At 42.6% G+C, this 20,498-nt stretch overlaps 1 protein-coding gene across 1 annotated transcript in view; it reads left to right on the top strand.

Moving 5' to 3' along the window:
- GPC5 (glypican 5) overlaps positions 1 to 20,498 on the top strand; it is a 1,214,889-nt gene that overhangs the window by 458,821 nt on the left and 735,570 nt on the right. Inside the window, exon 9 of the mRNA XM_090023649.1 lies at positions 4,362 to 4,482. Within this exon, the coding sequence (XP_089879775.1) occupies positions 4,362 to 4,482 (121 nt within the window). The remainder of the gene's footprint in view (positions 1 to 4,361; positions 4,483 to 20,498) is intronic.

Raw genomic sequence — 20,498 nt, 5'->3', positions numbered from 1 at the left:
TTAATTATGGCTCTTGGGCCATGGATGAAAATTAGGAAAACACATTTTCCTTCATCCATGGCAAAACATCCACTGATAATGACAGGATGGTTGCATACATATTGAGGATAGACTACAGCTCTTTGTTATATGGTACTTATTCTTTAAGGTATTGGGATTGTTATTTCTTCAGCATATTATTCAGCATAACTAAGAGGGAAATGTGTTCATTTTATTATTACCTTTTTTCTCTTTCTTTCATTTCCCAGCTTCCGTTCTTTGTTTCTTTTCATCTTCTCTGTCTACATATGTTTACTCCTGTCTTCTTTTGCATGTCTTTTCTTTCTCTAATGCCCACCAACAAGTTTTATCTCACACCCTCTTTTCTGTTTCATCTCCCAAAATGGTTTGCCATTGAATAGTTTATAGGACTTCTGATTGTGCTAAGGTTTTGAGAGAGAGCTGGGGAAGAACAGACTTTGTTGACCTCTGCATGACTTGAGAAGAAATGTAAAAAGCCAGAACCCAGTAATGAGCAGAGAGGCTGGTACAAGAAGGGAGTAGCAATTGCAAAATAAAATAAAAAATAAAGTAAAAATAATAAGGCAGGTGCTGAGGTAATTGGCCAGTTTTGAGTTTGGCAGAGAGACAAATAGAAATGGACACCTCAACAAAAAGATAGCTAAAGCATTAGCCAAAAAACTTGGGTATTTGGGGTGTAGAGGTGTCACAAGACTTGTTTCTTGGTAGCGACGTAGGAGAGCACAATTAACACAAAGCATTGCTACTTCATCCTGGGCAGTTTTAGTAGTCAGAGTTGGTCTGACTACTGAACAGAACAGCTAGTGTACTGTACTGTCCAATGGACAATAAACCTCTTTGACCTTTTCAGCACTGAATACAAATTTGAGTCTTTCTGCATCACATCTAGGATCCAGGAGGCTGCTTAGTAGCACCAGCCTCTTGGGGCATATGGATCCAAGCAGCCTGAATACTGAGAGCAACAGCAAGAAAGAGGCCTCCTGAACACCACATGCTTCAAAACAATACCCATTATGATATTCTTATAGAGCTTTAGGGTGAATAATATTCCAAAGTAATCAGTGAAAGTAAAATGGAATTTATACTCTTTAGAGTTTCTTCCAGCTGCCTTCAAACTCAGGCAGACACTATTTTAATATTAGCATCATATCTGGAATGTTTTCTTTGTAACTGGGATAGTTAGGAACTTCTTTTTTAATGAAAACTGAGATTCTGCAAAATTTAAACATGTCATATTGACCAACCATATACATCTATCTAGCAGCTGGGAATTAGACTCTTGACATTTTAGTACCACAAGGGTTCTCTTTCTTCCCTTTTCTTATTGAGTAACAGCTGGCAAAATATTTTTGAGACTGAGATATATAGTGTCAATCTTTTATAAAACATCAAGGCAAAATCTAACATATGGAGAACATTTGGATAGCGTATGGTGTCTGCAATGAGGGAACAGATATCCTTGTTTGCTGCCTAGGTTCCAGGCTAGTATCTAATCGTGTATAGAATTTACAAGGATGGGAAAAATCAGTTTTAAGCCAGAATTGCTTTTAAAACTAATGTTCATGTGAATAACTATTTTTTTTCTCCTTCCTAAGTCTATTTGTTTGGTTTTATTTACATGGCTCCTGTGGTTCTATAGAACAAAAGTCCACTGTAATATCTAACAACTAACATTCCAACACTTTATGTAAGAGAGAGAAAATCTGCTAATTAATCTGTTAAGAATTTGATTGTTATATTGAAATAACTCTTTTTTCCTGTGCACATTTGTACTAATTAAAGTACACATACAAATAGACATATTTATGTGTGTAAACTCTGGAACTTCAGTTTTAGAAGTCTGACACTCTGTCTACTGAAGTCAGAGTCAATCTTAATGTAATTTTTATTGTACAAGATTAAAATGAAGGATAGTCTTCACAGAACAGTGTGATGTACACATAGCTGCATACTTATCCCTTTGTAACTCACCTTATTTTTCATTTAAAAAGTTGAAGTAACAGGGTAGAGAAAAAAATGCGGAGTATAAGAAATATATTTTATAAACACAGTGTGGTATATTTCTGTTCTCACAAGTATGCGGATGAACAAGTATTTTTGCATTGAGCCGGAATGGCAGTTCCAACTGAGGTTTCATCTTTGAGGCTGAGTAAAGAGTTTCAAAAAGCCCAAGGTGGAATCAGTTCAATCTTCACAGGTTTTTTATAAGCTGCGTAGATTGAATCCATAATGAACAGAAACGATGTTTAGTGTTCCAGTGGAAAAAGCAGGAGGACTGCACTGGCCCAGGCCAGGACTACTCACACACACCTCCCATATGCCAGAGAATGCTGAAGGATGCCAAACCCAGCACGTGCCCCCACACCCTGCTGTAAGCCACAGGGAGGGGAAGATCCAGCAGACTATCTCTCCCAAACCCTCCCCCTGCTAGCCACCTGCCGCTTTGAGAAGTGGGAGGGCAGGGTGGGGAATGCATCTCTGGCCCTAGCAGCAGGGGTCTGCATGGTGTGGATGGGGGAACCCCTGAAGGGTGGCTTTTCCCCACCCACAGCTCAGTGAGCAGACTGAGAACGCAGCAGCTCCCCCACTTCACCCATCAGCAGTCTCTCTGACAATGGAGAAATGGGGAAATGCACCCCAGCCTGGCACTGGCACCCACAGCAGGGGGTTGCATGGGATACCCCATGGGTGGGGTTCCCACAGCCCCTTCGCCAGACTGTGGCCACTCTGGGAGTTGGGAGGCATGGGGGAACACACCCCTGACCCCACACATGCCCCTGGCTCTGGTGCAGTATGTCCCTGCAGCAGGGGTCTGCACAGGAACTCCCATAGAGCTTTTCCCTTCAGCTCAGAAAGCCAGGCTGGGACAGCCCCAGCTCCACCCACACCCCTCCTCTCTGAGAGGTGGGGGTGAGGAGAAATGTACTACTGGCCTAGCACCAGCTCCCTCAGCAGAGGGTCTACATGAGGAGCCCTCATGGGGGACTTACTCCTGCACACAGCCCAGTGAGCCAGATGGGGAAAGCTTCACCATGCCCACCCCAACCTGCCCACCCCAACCTGTACCCTCTCTAAGAGATGCGGGGAGGGGGGAACTGGGGGAATGCGCCCCTAACTTAGCACCAGCTGCCACCAGTGGGGAGTCTCCAAACAGAGCATGGCCAGGGCAGTGGTGTATTCCCCCTGACTCTCTGCCTCTCAGAGAGGCCACAGGGCATGGAGGGAGCTCACTGAGCTGTGGGAAAAAGCCCCCTGCAAGGGCTCCCATGCAAACCTTTGCTAGGGGGACCAGTGCCAGATCAGGGGTGCATTCCCTGTCCTGCTTCTCAGGCCATAGGCTGGGAAGGGGTGGGGCTGGGGCTTTCCCAACCCAGTTTGCTGGGCTATGGCGGGAGGGAAGCACCCCCTAAAGGGGATCCCCATGCAGACCGCTGTTGGGGGGGGGGGCAGGTGCTCAGCTGGGGATCCATTTCTCCCACCCCTACCTCTCAGAGAGACCAAGGATAGGTCAGGGCTGGATCTTTCCCAGCCTGGGTCCCTGGGCTGAAGGGAAAAGCACCCTGTTGGGGTTCCCATGCAGACCCCTGCCAGGGGGATGGTGCTAGGCCCAGGCTGTGTTGTCTCCAATCTCCTGCCTCTCAGAGACACTGTGGGTCAGTAAGGGTGCTGTGGGAACCTGCCCTCCACAGGCACTCCTGTGCAGACTCCTACTGGAGGGTGGTGGTGCTGTGCTGGGGTGTGTTACCTCCTACCCCCACCTCTCAGAGAGACTGCTGGTGGGTAAGGGGGTTGGGTTATGGTGATCCCAATCCAGTTCCCCTGCTGTTGGGAATAGGCACTGTGCAGACCCAGGCTAGGAGAGTCTGGGGGTCCATCCCCCTGCTCTTGACCCACTGGCCTGACAGAGCCAGGCAGGAAACATGCTAGGATTCAGAGGCTTTACTGCCTCAGCTCTATGGCAGGTGGGGCAGGACTGGCCCTTCCCTGCTGAAGCTGACAGCACAGCCCAGCCCAGGGCTGCAAACCATCCTGGGATGCTGAGGAATGGTGAGGAAATTTGAATGGGATGGGATCTGGGGCAGAAGTTCCATAAAGCGGTTTAACCTAAATCAGTTAAGTCTGATACTACATCCATCCAGGTTTATGTTAAACGGGGTTCAGTCATTTTGAAACCAGTTAATGTGCACTGAATTTCTGTTCTGCTACTGGTGTAAACCAGTTTCTGATCACTTAAACTAGTTTATGTGCAACTTTTGTCCCTAGCCCTAGCATCAACAAATTAATCATTCTTTAAAGTTAAGGCAGTTCAGGATAATATTTTTGTTTGTTTATTTCATTAGCTATACTCATCGTGTGGTTGGGAATGGAATTAAAGCTCAGTCTGGGAATCCGGAAGTTAAAGTGAAAGGAACAGATCCTGTGATAAGTCAAATAATTGATAAGCTGAAACACATTATCCAGGTAAGAATTTTTTGCCTATTCTATGGTAAGGTCATAATCTTGTAAGTTAAGAGTATCCTGGTGCTGAATAAATGTGAATTACTGTCTGTTATAGTTGAACTGTTAATTAAAATCATAACTCAGTAACAGAATTCCCACTAGAAACTGTGTAAGTCTTTACATAAAATATTTAACCTCCAATTATTAATAATGATACAGTTAAAAGCTTGGCATATGGTAGATGAGGATTAGATATTTGACTCTGACAGCTGGGCCATCTGCACCTGTGAGCTGAACTTGCAACTCAGCATTGCAATAAGTGTTTAGAGGCTTAGGTGAAGTCTGATTTTCTTTTAGTGAATTTTGTGTTAACCAGGATGTCTGCTATTAGTGGTAAGTAAGGATGGTGATCATAAAACCAAAAAAAGATTTGCTATATTCAGGTTATTGCCTAACCTCTAGGTCTTCCTTTGAGTTTAGCAGCTTTTCTGGCATGGGAAATGTTGGGAAGATTGCTCTAGTTAAGCTTGTTTTCCAGTAGTATTTCATATATATGTATCTCGTGGTATATACATATGGGTAGGTACTAAAATTTAAGGTTTATTTGATAGTCAATTCTATTCTGGGCCTATTATAGGTATGTCTTTTTTTTAATAATGTCTTTTACGGAGTTAAGATTCCATCTAGACAACTTATTGTTTTTTTTAAACAAAACAGTTCTTCTGTTACAATAAAATGGACAATGAAGACGAAATCAAGATTTTATAGCTGTGAGGGTGGTATCAAGATTCAAGATAAATAAAATAAACCTTTCTTGTCAATAACAAGTAACTTCTTGCCTTCTAACTAAAGTATGCCATTACGTCTAGTTTTCTTTACACCATTATTAAAATTGTATAAAAATGAATCCTATTATGCTTCCAAAGGAATGCTGAGATTTAATTAAGCACCACAAATCACCCCCTGAAGACAAAGGCTGCAGACAGCCTCAAGGCCCTGCATCTGTTAAAAATGCCCTCCTTTGATATTAAATCTGGACTACGTTGCTTAATGTGTTACATTCTACTCCCAAGGGTTACTTTTGAAGGTGTAATATTGTTGGATTGAGCAATTCTATTACAAGTTATGATGTATTCAGTTCTTGTTCTACTTTTTCTTGAAAGACTGCAGTGCACCTTCAGTAGAAAGACTTTAACAATTTACTTATTGCAAGTCTTACTAAATGCAAATGAACCTTTCTCTGGGACACTGTTCCTTTCTTGCATGTGCAAGTATAGAACAGGGTGGAGGAATTACAGGATAATTTCAAATACTATGGAGACATAGTATATAACTGTTTTGCATCAGATGAAAACCTTGATGAAACTCCAGGAAAAGTTTTCTTCTTCATCATTTGGTGCTTGACTGAGTGAAGCAGGGAATCCTATGCAAAGAACACCTTTTTGTCCTTTGTGACATAAAAAGGACAATCATGTTGAACCTGTTTTGGTCTGGCCTGAAAGTTTAAGCAAAGGGAGATTAATGGATTTTGTTATCTCCCAGTATAGAAAAATCATATTTCTGCACACTAGTCCAGTACTGATTTCAAAGTATGTTACTACAACAAAAAATTCCAATAAACTAATTTACCAGAGAGAGTAAAAATTATACTTGAATGTTAGAACTATTCACATATGAGTATGGACATAAAGGGTGGGATACCATTTTCTTTTGTGACTGTAAGTGACAGTTTTCTAGACATCTACCTTACCAGTTTTGGCTCTTCTTTATACTTTGGACATGTAAGATTTTATGTGTAGACTATGCAGTGCCTGAGGATGTATGTTGCCATGTACATTATTTGTATTCAAGTTTGGGTATGTGTCCATCTGACCACAAGTTCTGGAAAAATAATAGAGAGAAAAGGACATATCTATATTTTAGCCCAATGACTGAGTAGTTAGGGCATCTGTCCAGCAAGCTGATGATCCAGATTGTAGGGGAGCTTCTCTCTCTCTGACTTCCTGAAATAGTGCTCTAATTACCACACCACAAGTCAGACATTGTCCAGTTTCCTCTTTAACATTCCTTTAGAGGATGAGTTGCCACTTCTTGCATGTAACATGACTAACACCGATGAAAAATAGCACAGAAGGTTGAGTGCTACAGAAAACAAGATTTGAGATTAGAACCTAGGGCCTGCTTCCAACCAAGACAGCAGCAGTCTCACTGAGCCATACATCCTCAGCTTTACATTTTTTCTCCTGTACCTATATCTTCGTCTCTTGGCTGCCCATGTGCCAACTTCAAAAGGAAGACAGGAGACAGCTTTGGATAATGCCTGAAATGTGGTGTAGTAGAGTGCTGTTCAAAATGTGTGTACAGAATATGTGCACCTAATCATGGCATAATTATTGTTATAATAACTGTATGAATGGTATGTTCAATGGCACTGTGTATGCAGCTACTGCATGTCTATGTAGTTGCCATGACATGCATGCTGGACCTGCCTTTATGTTGTTTATTTGTGTGTTACATTGTGGAAAATCCATGAATACATTTTCATGGATTATCACTGCCTCCTCAAAATCGCTCAGATCCAGGATAGTAGAGTAGGCAATACACCACTCATTCTCCTACGCTTTCTCTCTGGCATGTCCTCTATGTTGTGTATATGCACAAAATGTGTATCTTCCTTGGCAGCCTCTAGCACATCATTGCTATTCTTTTATAGATTGTTTCTTGCAGTCTAAAAGACCTAGAAATTAAGGTTTAAAAGTGTGCACATATGCACATAAATCCAAATTATATAAGGGGTAAATTTTTCAGGGCAATGAAAGTTGATGGAACCAAGATTTCACTCCAAACTCCTACAGAAGTTCAGGAAAGGACTATTTTTTCACAAGGTTTTAAAGTATTTAAGTACTAAGACTGAGAAACTTGAAACTTGATCAATACTAATATTGTAATATTCTGTAATATTGTAAGATGCCCTGTAGTTGATGATCCCTACTGGTAGGGATCTGCCTAGTAAACCTCCAGGTAAATCTGGCAAAAATTTTTAACTTGCTTTGCTGCTTTAGATTGCTGGAAATGTACATTTTTCTAAGTTACCAATGTTCTTTTCTAAGAGGGGTTAATCAAAAATATGTTCCAAGAAGTTTTATCAGGGCCTCATGCCACCCAGAAATACTTAACAAGCCTACTAGGGATTCTCATTCTTTGTACTTTTGTTTTTTATATGCAAATATGCTACAAAAGCACTAAAAACATTTCATAAGAGCTAAAGAAAAGACTCCATTTTAAAATCACACCTTTGACTGTTGCAGGTAGGTTGTCTGGGCATAATATACTTGAGAGAAAACTATTCCCTGTAGGAAGCCTTTCTGCCTTTGGAATTACTGTCTGTTTCAAAGATACCAAGACTGTGGCCTCAGAGACGTCTTGAGCCTGATCATTGCTAAAGATTCCACTCAGTGTAAAAATAAAAAGTAATCATGACTCAGTTTAGAAATCTCTAAACAAAATTCTCATTTTTCAGGGTGCATATGCCCATGTATATGCAGGACACTACAGTGTCCTTTTTGATCTGGCCATAAAAATCTGGAAGTTTTGCTAGAACAAGGCATATATCCCAACTGCCATTCAGATTTCCAGGACAGAAAAGGTAGTTGTCACCACCATGTCCAAGTAAGAAATCAGTGGTAGGAAACCTCATTGTTCTCTGAGATTTTCCTTCAACAATGCTCTCTATACAGCAGGAGCCTCTTTTCAGGTTTCTCAGTATTTGTAATAAACTGTATACTTTGTCCCCAGGTGAATAAAGGGGCGAAAAGTTCTTAAAAAGAATGATGCATTGTCTTTTCTGACTCTGCTTCCTGTCTCTGGAAGGAGAGATTGAGTATGTAACAGCATGGATGCAAACCTGAACATCAACAAAAGCAAAGAGTGGCAGAAAATTTGCTTAGAAAAAAATCCTTTGTGGGGGGCCAGCTATATGTGTGCTTTGCTGCAGGAGTTGACTAACTAGTTCCTTAGTAAAGTGTTACCTTCTATACATGCAGTGCTATTAGGACACAGTAAACTAATTAACTCTGCTGTAGGATAGTACTGCCCAACATAAGTACTATTCTAGAGAGGAGTTATTCAGTGCACCACAATGCACCTATAGGGGACAGGCCTGGCTGTGGCATGAGGTTGCTACAATGTGGGGACTGCCTAGCAGCTAGTGTGGGGGCTGTCTGCCAGCTACCTCATGCCCCAGCCAGCCTCTCTGCAGCATGTTGAGAGAGGGGGGAGCAGCTCCAGGCTGGCAGACTGAGCCCCCAAACACTCTGCCAGCTGGAGCTGTGCCACCCCGGCTCAACATGCTGAGGTCCTGGATACAAGTGTAAAAGTGGCACCTGGGAGAAATAAACTCCAGTGCAAACTGTGCCACAGTTTATTCAGGAATGTTAATTACATGTGTAGCTGCACCATGTAGGCCACATTAAAATATGAACAAATAGATGTGATCAAGTAGGGAAAAGAAACAAGTATACTCAAGTTCTTTGAGTATTTTTTTTCTTCTGGTTTAAAAATACATTAAAAAGTAGATCCTCACCAAAAGATGGACTCCAAAATGTTTAAACACAGGAGGATTATTACTTTCTAAGATTGATCCTATCAGAACCATGTATATCAGGCATTCTGTGCAACTGAAAGCACTTTGAGGTTCTTGACAACATGGATATTGTATAAGTGATGTAGTATGCCCTTCTAAACTTGACCTTTTGATTACCATTGCAGTGTTTTTCATTGGAGAGACTAACACTAATCCTTTTTTCTTGTTCTTTAAAATCTAATGAATTTCTAATAGGAATTAATAGAAGTTTTTGTTTATCTTGAACTACTATACTTTATATTACAATCTCTATGACCGTGTCCACATGAGCAGGGGCATGCGTTTGCAGCAGTACAAATAGTAGCAGCACAAATTTGTGCCACTAGTTCGTGCTGCAGTGCACGTCCCTGCTCATGTGATTTGCAGTGGGACACATTGTGTGCTGCAGTGGGGGCTGGCTGGGGCACAGGGTGCCTCAGCAGGGGACTAGCTGTCAGCCAACCCTCACTCTATACCCCAGCTAGTCAGGGAGTGGCATGTAGAGATGGGGAAGTAGGCAACCCTGCTTCTCCCATCTCTGTGTGCTGTGAAGCCCCCACACTGAGGGATCCTGTGCCCCAGCCAGCCAGGAAAGGGACTGCACATACCTCATTCTCATTTTGAGGTTCACTGCACCTTATCCAGCCAGGGAGTGGCTGGCTGGGGTACAGGGTGCCTCAGCATGCAGGCTTCACAGCATGCAGAGATAGACTGTTCCCTGCTCTTCACATTTGTCCCAGCACATGGCACTTTGACATGCTTTGCACCACTTTTTCTTCCAGGGTATTTTTTGCTACTGTGCAATCCAAGTAGGAAATTTTGCCCCAGCGCTGCAAATTAGCAGTGCCAGGCATGGTTTAATGTGCAACATGTATGATTTGTGGCACCTCAAACAGGTTTGTGGCACCACAAACTGCAGGTGTCGAAAGGTCTGGATCCAGCCTGTGGGTCCTGTCCATATATTTAGCACCACTGAATAGGTAAAAGAGCTAACTTAAACACTGTTATAGGAAAATAGGTTGGCAAATCACCTCCTGTCATACAAATTCTTGCTCAAAAAATTTGCGTTCTAGATAGATTTACTACTGATAGCTCTTTTTTCAGTCATTTAATCCCAAGGTAGCCAAATAATGGTTTTTTCACTTATTTCTTTCAACTACTGGGATCTTCAGTTGCCACTATTATTTAATAGGCAATCATGATGCACTAGCTTAGTTGTACTTGGTAGCAAGAATAGCAGCAATTACTTTTCCTTCTTCCTGAATAATTTTTTTAAAATGTGACAAATTTATCTTTCCTATTGATAAGATACCAAATATGTTATTTCACTTTTAAGATTGCAATAGATGTGGAGTATATTTAGGCCATGTACAAATATTCATTTAAAGTGGTAGAAAATTTCCACCGCTACTCAGAAAAAATAAGTCAACCACTAGAAATCATTCTGGGAAAGGAAGCAACTGCCCACTGTCCTGCTCTTTGTGGCTTTTCAAGACTAGGGTGACCCTCATCTGGGAAAAGCTTGAGCTTGGGCAAAGTCCCCTGTCCACTTTGCCCAAGAACTGGGAATTGGGCTTGAGGAAAGCTTCCACATATCTGGCTCTCAGGCCCTCCAGATTTTAAACTGTCACCCCTACCACACAGCTGTGCAGCACAGACAGCGGAGGGATGCCATTGGATCTAGGGGCTGGGCCTGGGAAAGTCTTGGGGCAATGCCACTACTAGTGCTCTGCTCTTGATGTCCACAAATGTTGTCTGTTTCTTATACTTGGAACTGCAGTATAAGAAGGAAACAAGGAGTGGCTAGCAGCTACTCCCCTAGTAGCCTATGGGAAGAGGGGAAGAGTAGTTGCTCCCATGCAATCTCCAGATCAGGGCGGCCCCTGTCTCAGTAAGGCACTGGAGCCTTTGTTCCAGGCTTCTCTCCTCCTGGTCCCCTGAAGGACTTAAGATGAGGGAAAGTGTGCAGATGTTCAGTATCCTGGGAAAAATTCTCCCAGGAGCAATTTACACTCTGATTGTTCTCAGGCTATTTTTCTCCTAGAGTGGCTAGTTACCTCTAGGAGAAGAAAGTTTGAATGTCTACACACTTTTGTTTCTATTGGGAGAATCAAGGTTCTCCGGGTAGAAACTTAGCATCTTTATGTGACCTTAGATCTCACTGCTAGTCAATTTAATATATTTCTTCTTACAGAAAACAGTGTCAAGGGAATACTGCATTTGGAGAAAATGTGTTTTTCCAAGGGTTGTTAGCTGTGGGGTTTTTTGTATTCAGGGCATGTTACTTATGTATTGTGCATGTTTTATATTTGCCTATAGGACACAGTAATGGGAATCTTACACAATTAGTCAGATGAGAATCAAGCATTGTATTTGTGGTCACGGCACTAATGCAAAGAGCGAAAAAGCCAAAAACCCGGCTACTAATGGATTCTTTTACTGCAGATGCACATTGAGCATAGAATTTCACTGAACAAAATGATGACTAAGTATTTTAATTGAGTGAATACTGTTAATTTATAGTTCAGTAAAGCTGATAAGACATTCAAAGGCTTTATTCCCCTTCAAAGTGCACTACTTTGAAATGATCAGTATTAAATTTAATCTATCATAATTCAGTGCATTCACATACCACAAAGCGATTAATACATATATTAAAGACCAGAACATAGGCTTGTTTACAGCAACTTACTAATATTAAAGACAAAGTCTTCTGATTATTCCCTTTAAATTCTGCATAAATGTAAAATTGCCCAGGAAAACAGCTATACACATAGGCTGTGTCCAGACAGATGCGAAGGTTTGATTCCCCAGGGACAAGTAGCAGCGGCACACCTTGAACTGCAGCTGCTTGGCCCTGGGCAACGCCTGTGCCATGTACTCTTTGGTATGCAGTAAGTTACCCTGGGGTCAGTAGAGGAGGCTGGGGCCAGCACTGTGCTGTCCCCAGCAGCCTTATGTGGAGTCCTGGGGACCTCTCAGGGCCTGGTGATTCTGGTGGGCAGAGCCTGGCTGACAGCCACAGTGTGGCTCTAGGTGGCCCAGCTGCACTTTTCAGTGGCATGCACTGCCCATTTGTGTGATGCTCCACCATTTTTTTTTCTATGAGATTTTTGGCCCCTGGGTATCCAGGGGTCAAAAAAACCAGTGGGGAAAAAAAGTGGAGCAGTGCATGTATAGGCAGCCCATCCTTGCAACACAGAGAACATGTGACTGTGTAGTATGTGGCACTGCAGATATGTTTGCTGGGCCTGTGCAAAAAAGCTAGTATTTGCTTTGGATTCAGATTCAGCTGATTCGGGGGACAGTGGTTTGATTCGGCCGAATCTGATTCAGAGATCCGGCCACTGTTGAATCTCCGAATGGAACAGGCCCCATCCCCCACCCACTTATCCAGCCCCATCAATAGCTGCCTGCTTAAACACTTAAAATCAACAGTCTTATAATTTAAAACAAACAAAATCTGTGCTTAATCATCACTTTATCTGTTACTGATATTTAACCTCCTTCTTGGTGAACCACAATTGACTGTTCCCAGAAATTCTACACGGCTGTTTGAGATTCAACAAAGATTACCTAATGGAATACAGAATATCAGGGAAATGTTAATAGTCAAAATATAAATACCCAAATTGGACTTTAGTGAAGGCACAGTCGTAAATATCTGTAACGCTAAAGGTGTAGTATATTATTAAATGATCACACTGTTCACATTGTTTCCTCAGCAATAAAGACAAGTTGCTGACATTCACTTTGGAAAGTACTTCTTTATATATGTATTGTTTATAAATATATTTTTGGCAATATATTGTATCCTGCAATTTGCTGAACTGAAGTTAAATAGCAGGTACCCTACAGAGGCAATTCCACAATACAATTTCAGGCCATCTTCAACTGCTGCTCAGCACTCACCTACTGTAGACTTCCTTGCAACTATAATCTTTCCTAAACTCCATATGCTGTATTCTTTCTCTTATAAAATAAGTCTTCTACTTTCACTAATTACCCATATTCTTTTACTTTCTGCCCCTTTCCTTCTCTGTTACATATGGCTATGTAAGTGATAAATATCCTTAAATTTACTTTCCCCCGTCTCTTTCTTCCTGTATGAATCAACAACTTCTGCCAGTGTTGTAGAAGTTTAATGGCTTTGTTATATTAAATATCTGTTAGTCATTTGATAAGGGCAAGCTTTTCATCCCATCCTTCTTCCAGGAAGAATGTGACATTTTTATTTCTTTAAAGAAACTCAGATAAAAATTCCATCCAGCAGATACTTAATAACAGAGTTCCATACTGAAGACTTATTATTAGAGTGCATTGAATTAGTATGGTAGAGATTAGGGTGGCATTGCATGTCAGGGTGCAGTAGGTAGTCCCATGTAGGGTATCTGACTTCTGGCTCGGGTGCAGGAAGCTATGTCCCATAATGACCAGTGACAGGATCACATCCAGATGGCTATCTGCAACGTCCCACAACCTCCAACAAGAGTTGTGAAGGGCAACAGGCAAGACACACCATAGCTCCTGGGTCTGCAGGCCTGGTAATGGGTGGTGGGGTGCCATGGCAGGGTACAGGCAGGCTGGGACATGAAGGCACATGCAAATAACAAGGGAGGACACTTGCTCTGGGGCTCTTCTGGAAGCATCTGGGCAGGGTGCAGGGAAGGGTCTGCAGTGTGGTGGTAGGAGGGTGGGGACATTCTTGTCCACACCTGACAGCAAGTCAGGGGTGGCCTGGGCACCTGGCAGTGCTTAGCAGTCTCCAGCAGCCTGCTTGTGGACCTCTGCCAGTGCAGGCTGCCTGTGACTCCCTATGCCCTGCAAGGACAAAAAACATGCATAGTGTTCACTCCAAATCTGAACTAGGTCACTCAGAGAAAACTGTGCAACTTTGATTCCTCCCTTGGCTTTTTGAACGCCTGTGCACGGCCTCAAGGATACTATGGGAGTTTCAATGTGAAACAGGACAGGGGCCTCTAAGCATAGCTAATTATAAAATTGCTATTATCTGCATTTTTAACTGCTTGTCTTATCTATACCTTCTTTCTTCCCTCATAAATCACTGCACAGTAGGGAAATATACATGGTAATACTATGCATTCTTATTCATTTAGCTCAGATAGCAGTGCCAGAGATAAGAAGACAGTCTTTTCTCTTTAGCTGAATTGAACTACTAACCAAAGCAGTTATTTCAATGCAGATGCTCTTCCACAAAAGCCTATTTCACACCTAAATTGTTGGATGCTGTATTTTTCAAAAAGTAAGCAAGCAAACAAACAATAAAATATGCAAGAACTGGTTGTGCATGATTTTGTTAGCAGCAGCAGAACATTTTTTCTTTTTTCTTTCTGTGTGTGGAAGAGAGAGTATTTTTAAATGAATTATTATATAAGGAGAGAGGCTTCGTTTGTTTTGGTGAATTATTGCTATATCAGATGTTAAAATCCCAGTAACTATCATGTCCTGTTCTGAAGACAACTTACAGTATGGGTAGCTTACCTGGTTTTAAGTGCAGCTACCCTTGTTTAATATTTGTGAACAAATTAATTTATTTGTCCTATTTTAGGTGTATTTCTTGTTCCCCCACCTCCACAAACATTGGAAAAGTGTTATCTTGCTGTTTCTTTTATTAATGCTATTTCCTTTCAGCTCCTTATAACTTTTTATTACACTCAAGATACTACTGACATGAGAGACCTGCAAGGAGAGACCTCTCAGGCCTTACAGTAGTGCTTATTCTTAAGAAAGGGGAGAGGATCCTCATGCCTTTAATTCTGTATCTGAATTTGAAAGAAAGAGAAAATATCCACATTGGCCTATAACTTAACCAGAGGGCCAGGGAGTATTTCAAGGCTCTGATCCTGCAGGCAAATCTTAATCCACACAGAGCCTCATTAACTTTGACAGGGCTCCATTCAGATCCCAGAGTCTACCCTTGCACATACAGCTACAGATCAGGGCAGAAGATTTTATCTTCCTTATTTATTTCTTTAAAGACCCAATTATTTATGTATTAAAAGCCTTTCTGCAAAAAGGCAACACCACTTTGGTTATTCTATTTTAGCATAAGTGGATGTGACTTACCTGAGGACACGAGATACATCAGAGGCATTGCTCATTTTCTAACTCACTGCCTGGATTGAGAGAGTACAACCTGGGAGGCATTTTAAGGATGTATGCTTTTTATAGCAATTAAATAATATCCTTAAATTGCTGTCTCTCATACTTGGGAAGCTGTCACTTTGTAACTTTGTATGTTTTCATGTTTTAATTGGATGACATAACTTGTTTAACTCTAGTGATGTCTTGTGCTGAGGAGGAAGAAAAAGGGTACAAGAAATGCACTTAATTTTCAGTGGACAGGCAATTTAACAATTGGTTTGCTTCAGAGTAAATCCAACAGAAGATTGCTTTATGGAGCGTGTGTTATTGTGACTTGCTTTCACTATTGGCCTTTCCATTTAGAGAATCAATTTGTCAGTGTAAAGCCACCCATGCCAATTAGTGTATAATCAACTGGAAATGAGTTTAGGAATTCAGCTTCAAAGTGCCCTGACTAATGGGATTTGGGTTGCTGAAACATGTCTCTCTCTATGATTGAGGAACCACGTACATTTTCTCATGTGGAACACTAATTGGACTTTATACATAGGTACACATAAGCCTCAAGAACTTACAGTAGAAGTAATATTGTTCATATTTTCTTCTTATACTTGCAGTCCAGGTTGACAGTGAACCAAAATTATGAGTGATATCCTTATAACAATAAAATATAAAGGCTTATTCTATTAATAGTTTTTCTTTGTACGATATTAGTATTCACCAGTACATATATTAGCTGTGATGAGAAAAATCACTAATCAGATAAGACTTTAATATGGTGCAGTGAATCTCACTTAAATAAGTTTTAGAATTGTCTTTGCTTATTTAGCAACATGATGACTACATACACTGGAATATATGAAATCTTGGTAAATTAATGTGTCTGTTTTGAGAATAGATTATACAGCAGGGGTGGGCAAATATTACAGCTGGAGGGCCACTCAACAACTTTTGGTGGGCTGTTGAGGGCCACAAGGGTAGCCCTGCCCCTTGACAGATGCCCTGTCCCCTGAGCACCATCTTGGGACCAGATGTACCACCCTGACCTTTGTCACCAGAAATCCTTTCCCATGCCCCAAGAAGTACTCCTTTTTGGAGGTGGTTGCCATCTTGGAATTGGAAACAATCAAATCATATACTAAAAATCAAACACCTGTTATATGTATTTTAATGTTATATGGAAAAAAAATGCCCTGATTTGTGTGTATTTGCATAGTGTGTATAGAGGTGAAAGCATAATGTCTAAAAATACAGTCTTACTCTTGTATATTGTGTGTTGGGGGGGTGGAGTGTGGTTGGGGAGTAGGTGTGGGGTGTGTGTGAGGGGGGTCTGTGAGGGAGTACGGGGGGTTGTGAAGGTGTTGGGGATTTTGGGTGCATGGGGGGTTTGTGGGAGGGTTGGGAAGGGGTGTTGCGGATATGTGGATATGTGTATGGGGTTTGTGGATGGGTGTGGGGGAGGGGTATGAGTGTGTGTAGGGTTTGTGGTGTTGTGTGTGGATGTGCCCCCCCACAGAGCCCTTGCTGGTGGTGGCAGCAGCTCCCCACCACATGCCCCCCACCCCAAGTACAGGCCCTGCCACTGGCAGCTGCAGCAACAGCAGGTAATGAGCCCTCAGGGAGCTCCTGGCCCACTGAAAGCAGAGTCCCCTGGCAATGTGCAGCTGTCTGAGTCCCAGGGGGCTGCACACAGTGGCATGGAACCAGCCCAGCCTGCCCTGCTGGTGCGTGGCTTCAGACCACTACAGGCATGTGACAGCATTTCCTGAATCAAAGGTAAATGTCTTTTCATTTCTGTTTCAATTTAATATATATAGTTTAGACTAACCTGTAACAACTGAAACACATGGGGGAAGGGGTGTTTAAGCTCCCTCCCTGCACACTGGGCTGCATCCCCAGCTGGGCTTCCTCCCCTCACCCCCTTGTCAGCCAGCCCTCACTGCTCCAGTTAGGGAGCAGAGAGGCAGGGCCAGCCCTGCTCTCTGGAGCAGACAGCACAGCTCAGCCCAGGGATGCAAAATGTTAGGATGCTCTGATTTAACTTGAATCAGGAAGGGGTCTCGAGAAGGAGTTTCATAAACTGGTTTGGCCCAAATCAGTTACATCTGATACTTACATCTGATACTGCATTCAACCAGGCTTAGCTTAAACCAGTTTCAGCCATTTTTAAACAGGTTTATGTGCACTTAGCTTCTGTTCTGTTACAGGTTTAAACCAGTTTTTGATCACTTAAACCAGCTTATGTGTAACTTCTGTCCCTAGCCTTAATGGGAGTGTCATATAAACTTGGATTAAAATTGTCACAAGAAAACTGTTGTTACACACCTATACAAATACCATTATAATATCTGTATTTACAAACAAATAGTTAAGCTTATTTCAATATATTAAATTAAAGAAATGAAGAACACTGGAACTTTTCCCAACTAACACATGCTAGGAATATTTGTGGATAGAAAGGTGGATGAGGGTTGAATTTGGCACCAAATGGGATTTAAATAGATTCAGTTAAAGCAGGAAACAAAATCTCTAGTCTCAAGTGAAAATTAGATTAGTGGTTTTAACGTATTGGAATCTGATACACATCACAAAACCACCACATAGTTACCTTAATTGACAGTCTCTGCTGAGCAGAGATTCAGCAATTGAATAAGAGGGTCAAGACTGAAGAGAATTGGCAAAGATGTGAAGAAAAGCTTACTGCTTCTATTAATGCTAACTAAAGTCAAGCTATTTGCCAGTTTCATGAGTAATATAAATGCTATGTGCCATACTCAACCAAAGTAGAATTTTACAAGGTAAGAAACAGCTGAAACTAGAATTACAGTAACTAGCATCGAAATATGAATGGATACTGCACTATACTATATTTGGTACTTTTCCTGTACTTAGAATGAAAAATATTGTAACTACTGTGTAAACTTAAGTACTGTGGTTGCTAAGTTAGAAGCTTGTTTTTACTGCTGTTGTAAACAACCATGCTCTCCAAAACAAAAGCATGTATCATTGTTAGAGGAGATCCTATAGAAAAACAGCAATAATATGACCCTGCACATGGTCTTACAGGAGACTATTATTAGAAAGCTGATGCTCTACATGGACTAAAGCCAGAATTCAAAGACTATCAGCACACACTTGGGTTTTGGCATTGTCTGCCTACATTTTGAGCTAAGTGTGATATACAAACAAGTAGTTAAATTTATTTTGATCTATTAAGTTAAATAAATGAATGACACTGAAACTTTTCTAAACCTTATGTACCCAGGATGCAAATGCAATTATTAGAGAGATTCTAGATGACTTAAAGAGGATTCAGAATTAAGGGACCTATGTGCTATACAAAGAATGGATAGTAGTAAGTGCCTACATAGGATAATTCAGGAAGCCCAGAGATGCCTCAAAATGTCAAATAGGAGCTGCTAAAGCATGGCAAATTCCTTTCTTACTCAAGCTATAAAGTATTTTCAGTCACTTGTGAGTCAAAAAACCTGGCCCTCTTCTGAGATTGCTATGTTATCTGTTTCTAAAGATAGGAAATTTACAATAATGGTGTTGGTGATGCCTACCTTTGCCTAAACATCTGGTGCTTAGCAGAAGACATGGGAGATTTTGGATCATAGTCTTCTAAACCTAAGGGGAATTGGGCCCTGTGGCAGGGCATCTTTGGTGCCTAACACTTTAAAGGCAGAAAACAAGCAGCAGCCAGGTGCGTGATGAGGGTAGCCATTTTGGACCTGGATATATAAGCTGGGCTGCGGTTTGCTGCAGGAGGAAGGAGTTAACATTAGGTTGAGGGGTTGCTCTGGCCATATCAGGAGGTAAAGGGCTATGGGGTGGAGGGGAATCCTTCTCTTGGCTAAGACCTAAAACTGCACCCTGCCAGGGAAGGGTTGTCTGGTGGCGCTCCTAGTGGTGTGGGAGCTCCCAGGAAATGCTAGGCCAGTTACCTCCCTGGTGAAAGGTGGGCTGGGGCACCTTATAACTCCAGCCCCATATCCCTAGTGGTGTTCTAATAAGCAGGGGGAGCCCAGGGCAGAGCAAGCCAGAGGATGGTTCTGGGGCTGTGCCTTAAGGAGCCCTGAGGCAGAGCAAGCCAGAGGAGAGATCTGGGGCTGTGCCCAGGTGGCAGGGGAAAGCCTGGGGGTGCAAGTGAGACCCTGTGTGAGAAGGGTGATGAACAGAGTGGCCCTGTGGGTGTGGGTGAATGAGGAGGCTTAGTGGCCTGGCAAGGGACCAGGTGTGAAATAGGTCTATAGTTGTAGAATCTCTCCGTCAATGCTCAGGTGAGGGTAGCGGGAGACACCCAACAGATTGTGCTGGGGCTGACTGAGGCAAGGAGAGCTAAGCCCAAAGCCGGGTGAGGCCAAGTGGGATGAGTGTGGCCCTGAGAGAGGGCAGTATGAAAGAAGCTGGGTGAGAACCAGCAGAGTGAATGGGACCCTGGTGAGAGAAGGGTGGTAAGTGAGTGGCCCTCCAGAGATGTAGAGAAGAGCTACAACTGTGTGCCCAGTTTACTCCAGCCATAGGCTGGGGAAGTAACATCAGAGTAACTTCTGCGAGGCATGGGACCCATGGAGGGAAGGTCAGAGTGGGTATTAGGCCCTTGTCAGCAAGGTGAGTAATGAGTAGCATCTCGCCTTAGTAACTCTCATTTTTCCATCAAGGTGTGGCAGGAGAGCGAAGCGGGTGGTTACCCAGGAGCTGGGCAGCTGGCAGAGACCTGATGAGGAGGTCACCCTGTTACAGGGCCATACTTCTTACTTCCCAGGAGAGTGCCCTTACTTCTGGGATATAGACTAGATGAGGCAGTGGTCTAACAAGCAGGGCTTATACCCTGGGAAAACCCTGCTGGAGAGCGTTGGGGGGCAGGATGTGCGCAGGTTTTGAGAGAGAAGGGCGGGGGCCAGGCGTCTTAACTAAAACTGTACCTAACCACTGCTGCTGCTATATGCTCTATGCACCCCAGCTCTTGCTCTTAAAGGAGCAGCATCCTGGTGTCCATGCACTGGCTGCTGCAGCAAGAACAATGCTCTGGGGCTACTCTCAGCTGGTGCAGACTCCATGGGGGTGGGGGATGATTGTCGTTCCTCCTAAGTTTGCATCCACAGTTGGTGCCCCTCTTGTCCAGTTATACTAGTTACCGTACTTACTATACTGAGACGAGACCACGGTCTGCCCTGACTGTTGAGATTTAGGCACTGGACGCTCAAGAATGCAAAAGTCATCAAACCGAAGAGACGGTATCCACGTGGAGGGGCATGCACATGTAGAGGCACAAATACCAGTGGTACAAATTTGTGCCATTGCTTCG

The sequence above is a fragment of the Crocodylus siamensis genome, chromosome 1, assembly GCF_052110815.1.
Source record: "Crocodylus siamensis isolate JL-2025a chromosome 1, ASM5211081v1, whole genome shotgun sequence".
In the NCBI taxonomy this organism is placed as follows: Eukaryota; Metazoa; Chordata; order Crocodylia; family Crocodylidae; genus Crocodylus; species Crocodylus siamensis.
Note: the sequence above shows the minus strand (reverse complement) of the source record. Positions and strands in the feature narration are given on the sequence as shown.